General features: G+C 38.7%; 1 protein-coding gene across 2 annotated transcripts in view; it reads right to left on the bottom strand.

Moving 5' to 3' along the window:
- RGS7BP (regulator of G protein signaling 7 binding protein) overlaps nt 1–16498 on the bottom strand; it is a 76488-nt gene that overhangs the window by 17666 nt on the left and 42324 nt on the right. Inside the window, exons 3-4 of one of the 2 annotated variants that reach the window (XM_058169616.1) lie at nt 3217–3347; nt 2519–2724 (exon numbers count right to left, since the gene is read on the bottom strand). In XM_058169616.1, coding sequence (XP_058025599.1) covers nt 2564–2724; nt 3217–3347 — 292 coding nt within the window. In that variant the 3' untranslated portion in view covers nt 2519–2563. The remainder of the gene's footprint in view (nt 1–2518; nt 2725–3216; nt 3348–16498) is intronic. The other variant, XM_058169614.1, reaches the window with a different exon arrangement.

Consider the following 16498-nt stretch of genomic DNA (forward strand, 5'->3'; position numbering starts at 1 on the left):
TACGAAGAGGCACAGCAGCTCTTGCTGCCTTTATATCCTGTGGGTTGTGGCTCCATGACTCAGCACTTCCTAGGCCTGCCCCACCCCCGCTTCTGTTGTTCCCGCCTCTCCTGCCTACGAAAGCTAGGGTCCAGCCAGGCCTGATTGCCATCAGCTGGGTCTGGAAGCATGGCCTGGGGGGGTAAACAGTCAGGGGACGGAGGCCTCGTTATCTCTTCCACCTGGCCTGCCTCTGGCTCCTGGAGTTGAGCCAGGGAAGCCGGTGCTCCCGAGGTAAGTCCTAACGGCCCTTCCCCCTCACTTTCCAAGTCACTTTCTGGCAGGAGGCCCAGCTCGGGGAGCGCAGACACAACAAGGGGTGTCAAACTCAAGGCCCAGGGCCTGGATCCGGCCCATGGGGTACTTAGATCGGGCCCACGGGGCCACCCTGGAAACAGTGAAGGACCGGCCTGCGGTGCTTCTGCCAGCGAAAACGGGCTCCCAAGTTGGCTGCCACGGTCTCCTCCAACCCTTCTGCCAGTGAAAATGGAGCTACCACACGGCCCTCCCGAGCTGCATTTTCACTGGCAGAGGGTTGCAGGAGATCATTGCAGCCAAAAACGAAGCTTGGAATCCTGTTTTTGCTGGCAAAGCGCTTGGGCCAGCATAGGCACCCCTGACAAAAATGATGTCGAGCTGGCCACCCCCACCCTGGCCACCCCACCCCCATGAGGTCAAACACAACCTGATGCGGCCCTCAATGAAATCGAGCTTGACACCCCTGCTCTAGAGGAATAGCCCATTTTCCAGGAATGTATATCATGAGACAAAATTGGGGAGTAAATATGTTTTGCAGCAGGGAGAAGGGATTGTCCCCACTCCCCATGATTGATAGTTGGAAAGAAAGGCCTCCTTCTTTCCTTCCTTCCTCAATAGTAGTAACTGTGAGAGGGATCTTGGAGTCCTAGTAGACAACCATTTAGATATGAGCAGCTGCCAAAAAAGCCAACACAGTCCTGGGCTGCATAAACAGAGGGATAGAATCAAGATCACGTGAAGTGTTAATACCACTTTATAATGCCTTGGTAAGGCCACACTTGGAATACTGCATCCAGTTTTGGTCGCCACAATGTAAAAAAGATATTGAGACTCTAGAAAGAGTGCAGAGAAGAGCAACAAAGATGATTAGAGGACTGGAGATTAAAACATATGAAGAACGGTTGCAGGAACTGGGTATGTCTAGTTTAATGAAAAGAAAGACTAAGGGAGACATGATAGCAGTGTTCCAATATCTCAGGGGTTGCCACAAAGAAGAGGGAGTCAAACTATTCTCCAAAGCACCTGAGGGTAGAACAAGAAGCAATGGGTGGAAACTAATCAAGGAGAGAAGCAACTTAGAACTAAGGAGAAATTTCCTGGCAGTTAGAAAAATTAATCAGTGGAACAACTTGCCTGCAGAAGTTATGAATGCTCCAACACTGGAAATTTTTAAGAAAATGTTGGATAACCATTTGTCTGAAATGTGTAGGGTTTCCTGCCTGGGAAGGGGGTTGGACTAGAAGACCTCCCAGGTCCCTTCCAACTCTGTTGTTGTTGTTGTCATTATTATTATTATTATATAAGATTCCCTCCATTAGTCAACATGGCAGAGAAACAAAAAAGAAATGGAAATGTTCTGTCATAAAACTAAGTGCAGAGTTTTGAAAGACAATTTTATCATGCACTAGCATGCCAAGTATCAAAAGCTCAGCTTCTCTTTCACCATCCTATCTCAAGACAGCTCCATTCAGTGGCAAGGTAGAACAAAAGCCAGAAGGTGAGCAAACATTATGCCCATTCCATTATCCATCAACACAAGGGTAAGTGAGTTGTACTATAATTTGGCAATAAAGAAAGCTCAAGGAATCTCTGGGACAGAGATTGCCACAGCCATCTTCTATGTGCAAACACCTGGCAACCAAGAACACAGGGACCTCTCCAAACTCATATGAATACAAATAATACAGGAGTCAAAACTATAAAAGTACAAAAATAGCTGATGACAAGAGAGCTTTTCCAGGAGAACATTTGGGAACAAGATATTTTCTAAACAGAGGCATGTGATCAATATGAGTATGGAGTTGAAGCAACAAAAATGAAGACAGCAACATAAAAGCCATGCTTTAACACTATCAGCCATAAAGCAACCTGCGATTCAATTCCTGATCTTTATTGTCATTTTAGATTTTGTAGACAAAGTTTTCTGACTTCTGACTGAACTTACTGAATTCTCCAGTCGCTACCGTCTTCAGTGACCCTCAACTGAGTCTTCACTTTTGACTCCCCTATGATGAGCTATTATAGTAACTTTACCTATACCATGGCATACTGATAATTTCTGCAATCCATGTAACATATGGGAATTTCTATGAGGCAAGTATAAATCCTGCGTACACAGAGAATAGAAGCTGTGCATAAGATGCCTAAAAAATCCGAGAGAAACCAATGTTGACCACTTTCATTTTATATGGTCAGCTTTTAAGAATGGTATAATAATCACCCCCATGAAAAGCCAAGTAATCATCTGTTCCAAGTAAGACTTTTTTCATAGTCCCCAGAAGCTGCCTGCTTTACTTCTAGAGAATCCACGAGAGACATATTTAGCTTGGTGAACCAAAGAATGAGCTATGAAAGGAAGCTGGTGCAGTTTTTCTGTTTTGCTGATTTTGAGCTGGTGTGCTATTTTGAAATGTGGGATCTGTGATTCTGTGGAAGAAATAAGAAGAGATAAAATGGTTGGGGGGTGTGTGTGTGTGTGTGTGTGTGTGTGTGTGTGTGAAGAGGACGGGACGGACTACATATATATTGCTTTGACTTTTAGGGGAACAATGAGAAAAATATTTATTTCTAGCTAAATATACAGATACTGTTACGATACTTTAAAATAATACTTTTAGACTATTTATCTAAAATAAGTTCATAGTGACCTGTGGCCAGAATAAATTTTTTGAAAGCAATAAATCAACATCCATATTCTTTTGCAAATCTATATTTATTTATATTGCTAAAAGAGGTAAAGAAATCTCAACTGCAACGGAATGGCTACAAAGGTCTGGACTGAGTTACAAAGGCTCTGTAATTATATATGGGCAGACTGACTGAAGATTAATAGATGACAGTTCTATTCCACAATTAGTCAATAACAGCTGAACTGAATGAAACAATATCTGAAGGATTTGTCATATGTTACCTTCCTACCTTTCCGATGAAGTTGAAGTGATCCAAGAAGGCATATGGATTTCAGCATCTCTGTTGTGTACATTTCTAAGCAACACTGCAACTGGATATATAGTCTACAGATTTCAGGATGAATTTCACCATCTTCTGGCCTGCAATAGATATATGTATGTATAAAACAAATAGAAAATGTTATCATTACCAACCAATGATTCTCCTCTCCACATTTCTCCATACAATTTACATTATACATACTCTGTGTGTGTGTGTGCGTGTTTGTGTGTGTGCGCGCATGTGCATATGTATATACACACCAGTGGTGGGTTGCTACCGGTTCAGGCAAACTGGTAGTGACAGCGGCGGGAGGCTCCGCCCACCTGGACACTTCTTCACATACTCAGAAGCGTTCCAGCATTTTTGGTGAGCTATCGTTAAATTGTGAAATGTTATTGAACACGTCACGTGGTCACCATCTGTCACCTCTTGCATCTTACCCAGACTTTGCAAATGGTGATACCACGACTGTAGGACACTGCAACCTTGTCTTTGTAAACCAGCCATGAAGACCAATTTGAAGTACCACTTGTTCATCGCAGTTGTAATTTCCAATGGTCAATGAATGAGTGGTCCTTAATCAAGAATTACTTGTATTCTATGCAACACTAAGCCATTTTAAAATCCTAGCTGTTGAACAATAATGCCCTGATTTGCATATATCACTAAGCCTAAATCAAATTAAATAATGTCTTAGTGTTATATGTGAACCAAATATTCAACAATGAAAGACATTTCACATTTTGAGAGATTGTGAAGGGGAAAAAAATAATCTACCGACTTCTATTCAAAAAGCTATTCAAAAACTATATTCAAAAAGAATATAGTTTTCTGAGCACAGGACATTTTTCTTCTTTATTCATATGGGAAATACTCCATGTGAATGATGGGAAAATAGCCATGTGTACAGGGTTCTGGATTACAGCCATATTTATTTTTAACCAAAACATTAAATAAACATTTCATTAGGCCAAGAGAAAGGACAAGCATGATCCAGTATTTCTCAAAGTTTTGTTGCTATGCCTGCCCCATAGATCAACATTACCCCAGAGAGCCAGATGACCCTGACTTCATTGGCCTTTCACAAGGCATTGACCTTTCACAAGGCATTGAAGATCTGAATCTTCCCACCCGCATTTGGGCTGGGAGATGTTAAAATCAGTCCCATTTTCCAATTGTTTTGTCACAGTAATTTGAAGGGCAATGGGTTTTTTGACCCATGGCTTGTGTTACAGGCATTATTTTGAATACAGATTTTATGAATCATGCTATTATTTTTATAGTACATTGCTCAGGGTTGTCTCTTTGAAAAATGGGTGACTCTACAGATTTACACAAATAAGAAATAAAATTAATTTTACAGAATATGACATCTCAATACAATAATTTTCTAAAAAACAAAAAAAGAAGAATCAAAGAGGAATTTTAATACTTGCAATTTCAAAATACTATTTCTGAGTTAGTATTATTGCCCTTATTTGTAAAAGATTTTTCTATCTTAAATTACCCCAAACTATCATAAGGATGTAAGTTGACAAAGCAGTAAACAGTGATTCTCCAGCCAGACATAATCATTATGTAAAATGGAATAGATCCCTTTGGTATTACTTTCCTATCTGCAATTTATCTAGTTGAATTTTTGAAGATTCTATTGTTACAGAATGCAGGGTTGAGTTTCTACATATCAATTGCCTATGTCAGGAATTTCAAATTCAATTTCATTGAGGGCTGCATCAGGGTTGTATTTGACCTCAGGGGGGTCGGGTGTGTGTAGCCAGCATGATGTCACTCGTATCAGGGGTGCCTGTGGTGGCCTGAGCACTCTGCCAGCAAAAAAAGACTCCCGAGCTCAGTGGAGGGATTCAGCCGGTTCGCACCACTTCGGGAGAACCGGTTGTTAACTTTCTGAGCAGTTTGGCAAACTGGTTGTTGGAAGAAATCATTAGGGCAGAGAACCAGTTGTTAAATTACTTGAATCCCACCACTGCTCGAGCTCTATTTTTGCTGGTAGAGGCACCGCAGACCAGTCCTTTGCTGTTTCCAGGTTGGCCCCGTGGGTCAGATCTAAGCACCCTGCAGGCCGGATCCAGCCTCTGGGCCTTGGCCTATGTGTAGTGAAATCTGACATATGGTTTGGAAGATATCAATGGTTTAAAGAACAAAGAAGTCCTCTCTTTCTGGAAAGTTAAAAGAAACTTAGTTTGGACAAAATCCTGGAGCCGAACTGAAAAAACTAAGGAGGTTATGAATTAGATTACAGTTAATGAGGTGTTCAGACAAGGTTATAAATGTATTTATTACTAGCTCACAGGCCACACATTTTTTTTCTTAATGTCCAATGTGGAGATCTGCAAAGGAGAGAATAGAGTGGAAAATCCCAATGTAAAAATTTCAATGCTGTATTTCATCCCATGAATTCTAGGAAAAAGTTAGATTCCCAGAAGTAAAACACATTTTGGAAGGAAAAGACTTTTGGGCCATCTACTGCATGTCCAGTTAGTAGGAAGCAAGTAAAGGGAAAAAACTGCCCAAGACTTTGGAAGGACTCCATTAGTTACATTAGGCAAAATTAGGCTACATTCTACATACTGATTAAATAGGCAAAAATATACTTTTGTATACAGTAGTGGACATTTTGAAAAGATAATTATCCCATGAATGGAAGAACTTTCTGTTAAATTAAAATAAAACCGTAATTTTTTTTTTTAGTCAAGTAAACTGAAAGTCAAAATATGAAGATCACTGACAAACTACTTAACAGCTGATGATAGCAATTTGAATATGTGAGCTCATTTTATAATAGGAGTGGTTAGTGGAATACAACAATGTACACATTTCTCAACTATGAATGCTAAATTTGTTTTTTTCTCAGGCAGAAGAAGAAATTCTTTCCTTGGCAGAACCTGTGAAATACTGTTCTTCAGGCCCTGGAATTCATTCTGAAACTCAGGACAATGAGTTTTCTTCACAAGCGTGGACCTGTATGCCACCGTCCTCCACCTTTCCTTTCCATCCACATGGTTTCCTTGTTTCCTTCTAATATCTGGGAGGCTTCTTGGAATGCTGGCCCTGCCTAAGTGCCTTCTGAGTCTGATGAGGTTCAAAAAATATCCACATGGTACTTAAAAAACAACCTGCACCTGAACTTCAGCAAGACCAAGGAGATGGTGTTGGACTTCTGGAGGAAGAGATAGGAACCTGCCCCACTTTACATCAAGGGGGGCTGTGTAGAGAGAGTTTACTCCTGTAAATTCCTGGGATTCCATCTCAGCGAAGACTTCACCTGGAAAAACAACACGATCCAAGTGGCCAGGAAGGCCCAACAGAGACTCTATTTTCTTAGGGTCTTGCATAAAAACAGGGTGGAACAACAACTGATGACCTCCTTTTACAATAGAAAGGGTCCTCACTTATTGCATCACGCCGGTTGTATGGCATGCCGGTTTGACAGCCATGGATAGGAAAACATTACAGAGGGTAGTGAGCACAGCACAAAACATCGTGGGCTATCCCCTGATACCACTAGATGAGATCGCTAGGGCTCCCTGCCTTAGAAGAGTGAGGAAAATTCTCAGGGACGACTTTCACCCTGGTCACCACTTCTTTACCCTCCTACCATCAGGTAGGAGATATAGAAGAATAGCCAGCCAGACAAACAGGATGAAGAACAGTTTTTATCCGTGGCCTGACAGACTCCTGAATGCGAAATAACATCATAACTACGTAGTACAAACAACTTGTAGGGCCGGCGCAATGTGTAACATATTCACACTGGTGCAATAGGACTGGGGGTGTTAATATGATTTATTGGGTTAGGGATTTTCTGTCTTCACTGTGAGTTGTATTGCATTGGGGGTGCACTGAGGGAGCTCAACCAATCTCATTGTACATATGTTGTGCAGTGACAATAAAGATTTGAAATTGATGCACAAATTCCATACCAAGCTGGGGAGTGGACAGTTTTACTATTAGTCTTTCACTTTCTCTTCCAGGAACACTTGTAGCATATCTCCTTCTTGTCATCATCTGAAGACAAACACAACCACAAGCCTTGTTTCCTCTTTTAACATTTATCTTGTTTCTTGTGGCTTCAGCTTTGCCATATCTTCACCTTTGGATCTACTCATGAAAATCTGAATCAAGCAGTCCTTGATTTATGACCATTCCTTGAAGCTACAATGACACTAAAAAGCTATTTATGTCAGGTCCTCAAACAGCCATTGTAGCAGACCATAGTCACATGATCAGAATTCGAGCGCTTGGCAACTAGGATGTATTTACAAAGTTTGCAGTATCCCATGGTTATGGGGTCACCATCTGCAACCTTCCTAGCAAGCTTCTGACAAGCAAAGTCAAAGGGAGAAGCCATATTTGCTTAACAACATGATTAACTTAGTGACTGAAGTGATTTGCTTAACATTAGCAACAAAAAAGTTTCAAAATCAGTGCGAATCACTTCCTAGGTTGTATCCTTTGGGTGGACTGCTGAAGTATTTTAAAGTGCACAGAATACACCTAGATTAGCAACTAACTAGCTTTTAAAATACTTAATTTTGTCCCCACAGAGGGAGCTCTAACATTAACCATTAGTTTTGCAAGGCTGTATCCAGCCAACAGTGATTTAGTATTTAAATTAATACAAGAGAAAGAGAATGAAAAGGGACAGGATTGACTCTGTGGAAAATAAAAGTATCTCCATAGGGTGATCTTTATTTTATTATATTATAGTATATAACGTATTTTTCACACAACGCTGGAAAAAATAACTATGACGGAATACTGTAAAGTAGATTTTCTTTAGCAAAACGTGCTTGTTTCTTTTAGGGCTATTCCCATAAAAACCTATTATGGCATCTAATTCCCTATTCTGTTTCCTCAATAATCTTGGGTAGGAACCGGAGGAACTGGGGAACATCCTCATTCCTCAAAATTAATTTCCCCCAAGAGAAAAATGCCTAAAACAGAATTCCATTAGGGAAATATAGAAATAAAGTGGTACTCAATTAACTGTGACATAGTATGGACATTTAAAGATATAACATTTCCACAAGTTTTGGAGCTAGTCTGAAAGAAACTCTTTTAGCCCCTCTGGGAAGAAAATGAAACATGTGAATGGCTTGGTTATATCACCAGTAATTGGAATTTATTAAGGCACCGATAAACACAAACCCTTTTATGCACAGAGATGATCAAGATAGGACACAACTTTGGAAAGACAAACCTAAACCTGATTTGCAACAGTGAACTGGTAATATTGGCTGTTTGTCATCATCATTTTACTTCTTTTTGTATGGACAAGCAAGAAACAGAAGCAATCTGAATAATTTCTCTGTTTTGATTTGGTTTCCAATACAAATTTTCAGGAATGTTGTTATTTTTCATAAAAAAAAAAAGACCAGTCATTTTTCTTGGTTTTTTTTTCCTAAAAAGGAAAGGGGAATATGTTTGGTACATATGTTTAGTATATTAACTTGATATAATTAGAGTGTTAAGATTTAACTTGGATTATATTTTTAGATTCCTTTGGGGAGTATGATGCAAAAACATTTGACACGTTTTGGTTCCCTGACTGTATTCCCTTTAAACACAATCAGTTCCCTTGACAACCTGGATGTTTCATATTAGTTTAGAGATTATTTATTTAACTTACTAGGCTGCAAAGGTCCCTTTTGTGGATATATTCTGGTTAGCTATTTAATTAGCATATACTTCACCGAAGGATTCTATCTCTTGAATCTGCAGCACTAAAAATCCAGAATTAACTCTTATTATTGATACAATTGAGATTTTAAGAAAAGGAAGTGTAATAGCAACCAAATTGTTCTGGAAACAATTTGGCATTATAAATGTTTAATATGTTTGCAACCATGAATTTTTATTCTGATTGGCTTTTTACTTCTGATCTTTAAGCGGCAGCACATAAATGTAACGTTTAAGAGATTACACTAGGAATTCTCAGGCTCTGAATGATGGTTAGCAGCATGGGCGATGGGCAACAAAAAAATCAAGATGGTGGTTGGGATTGTGTGATTGCAATTCCTCTCTTTTATAAGTGCATCACATAGAAAGGGGAAGGGCTTCAATTGCAACCACTATCTCAGGGATATTAAACTGAAGGCCTGTAGCACAGGCTACACCCACCCAGCTCCACAAAAGGTAAAAATATTGCAAAACGTCACGTGATGGCAACATGAGGCGGCGAGTTTGACATCCATACACTATATTGAGTTTCTTGACCCGTCTCCTGCAGACACCATTGAGCACTGTGAAACTCTCAAAATGGTAAATGAATTCATGTGAATTCTTCATGAACAGGGATGGAATGTAATCTGGATTCCCAGGAGGGAGAGGCTGCATTCTAGAGGTCAAAGAGGAAGAAAAGTATGGAATGTTTGGTCAGGTGGAAGACGGTAAAAATGGCTTCTCCCTAGCGACTCTCAGAGAATGTCTATAATCATACAAATATCTATTTTTCGGAGTATAAGACGCACCTTTCCCCTCCCTAAAAGAGAGTGAAAATTTGGATGTGTCTTATACACCGAATGTAGCCTGCCCAGCCTCTGAAATGGAGATTTTGGAGGCTAAAAAAAAGCCTCTGAAACCTCCGCTTGAGAGGCTGAAAAAAAAGTCTCTCAAACAGAGGTTTCAGAGGCTTTTTTCAGCCTCTCAAACCTCCATTTCAGAAGCTTGGGAAAAAAGCCTCCAAACGGAGGTTTCAGAAGCTTTTTTCAGCTTCTGAAACCTCTGTTTGAGAGGCTAAAAAAAAAGCAAGGCGCAGAGCTCACAACCAACAAACTTGTTGCTAAAGTTCACCTCTGGGAACAGCTGATTGGGGGTATTTCAGGGGCCGATTCACCCCCAATCAGCTTTTTTCTTATTTTTCTCTCCAAAAACTAAGATGCGTCTCATACTCTGGTGCATCTTATAGTCCGAAAAATACAGTAGTTGTTTTAGTTTGGCAAGACTTTGGTCTGGTGAGGAACAACAAAGGAAATTACTCAGAAGTAACTCCATATGTCTTTCTTTGTTCTTGGGTGGGGGGGCTGACATAAACAAAGTAAATGAGGAGGACCTGGAAAAAAGGTAAATATCTCCAGGTGTCACTTGTGCTGCTTTTAAGGTATAAGGTAAAGGTAAAGGTTCCCCCGCACATGCATGCTAGTTGTTTCCGGCTCTAGGGGCGGTGCTCATCTCCGTTTCTAAGCCGAAGAGCCAGCGCTGTCCGAAGACGTCTCTGTGATCATGTGGCCAGCATTACTAAATGCCAAAGGCGCACGGAATGCTGTTACCTTCCCACCAAAGGTGGTCCCTATTTTTCTACTTGAATTTTTTATGTGCTTTCAAACTGCTAGGTTGGCAGAAGCTGGGACAAGTAACAGGAGCTCACCCCGTTACGTGGCACTAGGGATTTGAACCGTTGAACTGCCAAACTTCTGATCGACAAGCTCACCATCTTAGCCACTGAGCCACTGTGTCACTAGGTATAAGGTATAAGATCCACTAAAATCACCCTAGCCAGTGTAAAAAAAATGCGTACAAGACCTCTAGAATCATTTTCCCTCGCTCTAGCTGCATAACTTCCTAAGAGAAAATTTTTTGACATTTAGAATTGCTACATAGAAAATGCACAGCAAGCTGCCTATACAATTCTTCCTTGACTTTTATTGGAATTTAGGATACAGCTATTAACTGTCATGAAAATAAGCCTCTGGGACACAGTTTTTAGAAATGCCAAGGTGTTAAATAATAAATATATTCAATACTCTTGATAACATTTCCAAATTTTAAAAACACTAATAACTCTAACTTTATCTCAGTAACACAAGTCTGAAGGCAATTTATAAACTTCACTTAACTCCTGAAGAACATTATAATAAAATCTTTACTCACTCCTTCTAAACTCTCTTTTCATATTATCCATTAAGACAGAATAATAATACAGAATAAGAGAAATATTCATATTTGAGGAGAGGATATACATTATAACTTTATCCAAACAGGCACATGCACATATCCTAGTCTAACAGAGGCAACAGAAACCTGCATGCATAGCTAGTAATGTGAACCAGTTGGGACCACATCTACCATCTGATTATTAGCTTCGGTCTTTTAATGAGATGCAGCCTAAATTTTTTTTTAATCAACTGTTGATAAATTCACTTATTTATATTTGGAGTCTAAGGTGATTCAACTCAGCAGCAATTCTGGGTGCCCTCAGAAATCTAAACTTTCTGAAGTTATAATCTGCCTTATGAACAAAGAAAAATGCACTGAAAGAGAGGGAGTGGGAGAAGTAGATTATATTGGGGGAAAGAATTTCATCCAATTCTGAATTGCATCAGAAATTACAGCATATTCTTTCTTCCTGCATATTGCCACTGACCAATCTGAATCAATCCTGCCGGTCCACTAGTTTTGCTTAATGGGGTTTTCAGAGATGTTCAGCAAGAGGCCAAGGAGAGGAAGGCAGTGTCAGAGAAAGCAAGATGCATAGTTGAAGCCCTACCCCTTTTATGTACTTCTGCGATGCAGATAAAAAAGGTGTTGGGCTTTGATGCCTTTTGCCAGCATGCCTCCTGTAAGACTCCCTGGGTGGAACAGGAAAGTCCTTCCTTCCTCCCCTCCCCTCCTCCCCTTCTTCCTTCTCACAAACAGGTTTCAAGATCAATATCATAACATCACTTTTAGCCAATTCCTAGTGACTTTGTAGATGTGTCCATACACATTTTTTTTTGGTAATTTCCAGCATTGCAATCTAATTACAGATTGAATTACACATGAACTATTTTATAGTTTACTTACCTTTTATAGTTCACTGTTCCTCATTTCAGGAAAATATTCTTATATGAGAATTGTAGCAACCATAATTTCCATAGGGGCAAACAAGAAGTCAGGAAGAACAAAAAAATTTTTGTGGCCCACAAAAAAAAATCTTATTTCTTCTGCTGACCCAAGTTTTTTCCCCCCCTTCAACCAATCTGTACACATCACTTAACAGAAATTGACCATCTGAACTTTAACTCGTTCATTTGCTTGCTGAGAAATTTTGCTCCAGCAGAAAAGTTGTTTAAAACAAAAACAGCAGAAAGAGGGGAAAAACTCTGACAGTAAAGGAAGAAAAGGTTGAACAGAATTTAAGGAAAAGAGTTCAGTCTGCATGTTCTGCCAGTACTGTACAACTATGCTCCCCCAGGGCTTGCTAAGCCAATAAATCTCTGCAGTCTTTTACGATCCCCAAAACAAATAGCTTAAAAAATGCTGAGTACAGTGCATCTGGATAAGAAAAATGAAATTCTAAGGGGGGGTTCATATCACAATGACACTCTTAAGATTATATAAAATCATCTTAATGTCAGCATATAGTAGAGAGAAAAAGCAGACAGGGCTAGGATGGCCAGCTCATCTCAATTAACACAAATGGAATGAACAGGCTTCTAGGAGATTTCTCCATTTCTCCATTTTGTTAAAATCACAGTTTGTGTGCCCTATTTCATGAGCTGCATTTTATAAATTAAAACAATAGTGAATTCCCTTGAACATTATCCAAACAGGCACATGCTATCTTATTGTAGATGCCTTGTGACCCCTCCCCTAAAACAAAGCAGGAGTTTCCTCACAAAATGTTTAAACTTGGGGCACTGACATTAAAAAAAAACCATAATAAATTGTTAACAGTTAAACGGTGCTCTACAACTTATTTTCAAGCCTTCAATACTGGTGGAACCTTTCTTTCCACATCTACTTTCAACTGAAGGATGTTAACATAATGCAAATTAAATTTTTGGTCCACATTTTAGAGACATGCAGGTTTATGAACGTACACAAAGTTCTCTGAGTGAGCTGCAGTAGATAAGCAAACTTTCAAAGTCTAGCAAAGGCAAAACGAAGAAGTCTTATTTTACCCCTAAATCAGGCTGCTGAAATCTAAAAGGCTGGAATTCAGGTACTGAGCTAAGCATGCTTTCTGTCAAGTGATGTGCACAAAAAGAGGCATCTTTTTGTATTTGCCTTTTTAAATACAAAGTAGCCTTTCCCTACCATTTCATGTCAACTTTTCTAAATGAGCCTATTAAAATCTCCCACAAGAAAAGTAAAAAACAAAGCAAGTCCTGTAGGTCAAAAGTCCATTCTAAGCCATGCAAAAAAGGCTATTCTGATCTTAGCTAGCCAGGCCCTTTAGATGTCACCACTTCTTGTTTGAAGATGTAACCTAAAATATTATCATTATGCTCCAACCACAGAGCAGCAATATAGAAACAAACTTATTCTTTTTCACTGATAAATTTACTGTTTATATTATTATCCCGCAATATTTTTCTCCCATATATTAAATACTTTATAATCTGGATGACAAAACAGACAAAATGTATTCCAATGATTCAGAGGATTACCTGAAAAGCGAACACACTTAATGTTAAAAGGAAAAAAAGAAAATGCAGTAAATGTGTGTCCTTTTTTCTGTTTTTGTCATTAATTGCAAGCTTCTTATATTTAATTAAAAAGAAAATGAACTAGGAAAACTACACTAGAAATGATCAAGCAGTCTCCGATATCCGTTTTATTAATTTCTAGAGTTTGCCCAGATGCAATACTGGATTGATTACTAACAGAAGTTACTAATTTCTAGTTTTTGTCTCCTACAGGAATGTTAACAGATGCAGTGAAATCTTAAACCCAAAGAAAACAGGCAATTGTTGTTAAGCAGGCCAGGTCTGGACCGAATTCTAGTATTTAGGACAATCAGGCAATTTTTTAGATATTGACTTGAGTCCAGGATAGGATAAAATCAGAGATATATGAATTTCATGAATATACATGTACCACATTCATACCTATGGGCGAGCATCTTGATAGGTATGTTTCTTACTTTCTGGATCCAAAACTTATAAAATTTGTCATAATAAGTACCATTAAGTACTATTTGTTCATGGTACTTAAGGTACAATATGGAAACATTACCATGTTGCCTATTGACTTAAGATGAAAAATGAATTTTTGCTGTAGGGGAAAAAAGTCTTAAATGATCTAGGTTATCAAGCAAAACCCACTTATTCTGAAAGACTCCCATTAACTTCAATGGATTTACACTTGAATAAATGGAAAGTGGACTGCAGCCAGAGCCCAACGCTTTCAATTTAGAATCCTTTTTAAAATCTTGTTGTGTTAGATTAACGAATGTGTCATTTTCAGAGTGTAATAATAATTGGGAAAAAAACAGCAAGCAAAAAAAAAAAAAGACATTTCTCTTGCCATTTGTCAGGCACATTACAGTTTGAGTTTCAGCAAGGTAAATTCATTTTACAAGGCTAGGGGTCTTTTCTAATGCTGGAAAACTCTTCCTTAATTCTTCCACTACAGGACATCAACCTCAATCAAAGGAACTGGGTTTAACCCAGTGTAAACAAGAGCCACTCTTCATTTCTGGAGAGGAAAAATACACAACCTCATTCTCATCTCATCCCTTGTTATAAATTCCTTATTCCAACCTTGCCCTTGTTTTTAGATCTTGCTTTCTTATCCTGTCCAACACCATGTGCTATTTTTCAGTTATTTTGTTAGTAATTCCTCAGCTCCAACCGGCTATTGTGGCCTCTAGTAGGAAGTGCCCTTGCCCTCCTCACCATCACTGCACATCAGCCTTTAATTTTTTTACAAGTTTATTGATGGAATGTAAAAAAACTTTTCCCACATTCATTGATGGAACAGTGTCATGATGGATCTGTCTTGGTTTTTCTTTTCCAATCCAGGTAGAGTCAAGAAGCAGAGCATCAACCATTCGGGGCCCAGGGTGAACAAATTCCAACAGAACTTCAAGCCATCCCTGTAGCCAAAGTGAAGGTTGGAGATGAAATCTGCAAAGGGATTTCTTAAGCCACTTTCATCTCCAGCTGTAAAAAAAAATTAACTTTGGTCTTGAGAAGAGGGTGGGAGAGTAGAAACAGTTATTCAATCCTGGGAAAGAAACAGGCCAGGATTTTGTTGCCTTTCAAAAGAGGCAGTGAAGATTCTGGACAGGCTTCGAAGGTTCTTTAAATAGACGCTGCTACAATAAGTAGCATTCTTGGAATCTCTGTGATTCTTGACATGGTCTACCTCAAGGGGCCAACATTAGCCATCTTACACACAGGAGAAACCTACAGTGCAGAAATATAATTAGTGATTCTCTTCTATGTTACTTTACCCTATATGGTTATAAGTACTTATAGTATATGATTATTAAATTCCAACATGTTAGCAAAAATGAAACACAACAGATGTAACCTAAATTATGGCACAGGATCAAGCAGATTCAAATGCCTTGATTTTTAGAACAATACAATTAATAAAAGGGAACTGAACCGGCTGGAGAAAACCCTTCCCCTTAATTTAAGCAATTAAAAAATAAAAAATAAAAAAGGAAATTGCAAACAAGAAAAATATATACTACTGGATAAAATTTAATTTATCTAAATTTTAAAAAGTGTTTTTAAGCAAGAAGAAAAAGTGTTCAAGCAAGAAAAAAAGATTCTATATCTTTTCAGCTACAAAGATGTTTCACATAATTTCTACCATTAGGTCTACATCATAATTGGGACATTTTTTTAAAAAGAGGGGTATTTTATCAATTCTTAGAAAGGAATGCAAAACAGTTCAGCCTGAAGGCCAAATATGCCTTCTAGTTTTGTTTATGGCAACCTTTGCACTTAAAGGCTCAAAATACCACTAAAAAGTGGGTTACAGTCCCACCTACATTTTTCTACCCAAAGTTTTGTGATGCCCTTCAGGTAACAGGAAAGGTTGACTTAATTATGGCTTTATAAGCTGACCAGTTTTAATTACTAAATTCTGAGCCAACTGCAGGTTCCAAGACATCCATAAATAGAGTGCATTACAGCAGTCCAACTTAGTCATAACTGGATCTAAGTGTTCTTCAAATCTAAAGTAGCATACATTCAAAAATTCAAAATAAACAAAAACCATAATAAATGGACAGGAGTCAAGTGCTCTATTACTCAAAATTAGGCAGGTGCTTCTGAAATGCTCCGGCAGTGAATGAAACCAATCCACTTAATCTCCATCACTGAGAAATGCTGCATGTCCTATGGTTATTCCACTGTCACAGTATATTGATAGAAACATTATTTTAAAAATAAAGGCAACCGCTGTTGTAGCACAGGATTTCAATTGAGACAAACTGTTACTTTTATATGTTCTGAACTTTAATTCCTCATTCTGGGGATTGAAATTCAAGATATCTGGAGATATACCA

The sequence above is a fragment of the Ahaetulla prasina genome, chromosome 2 (assembly GCF_028640845.1).
Source record: "Ahaetulla prasina isolate Xishuangbanna chromosome 2, ASM2864084v1, whole genome shotgun sequence".
Lineage (NCBI taxonomy): Eukaryota > Metazoa > Chordata > Lepidosauria > Squamata > Colubridae > Ahaetulla > Ahaetulla prasina.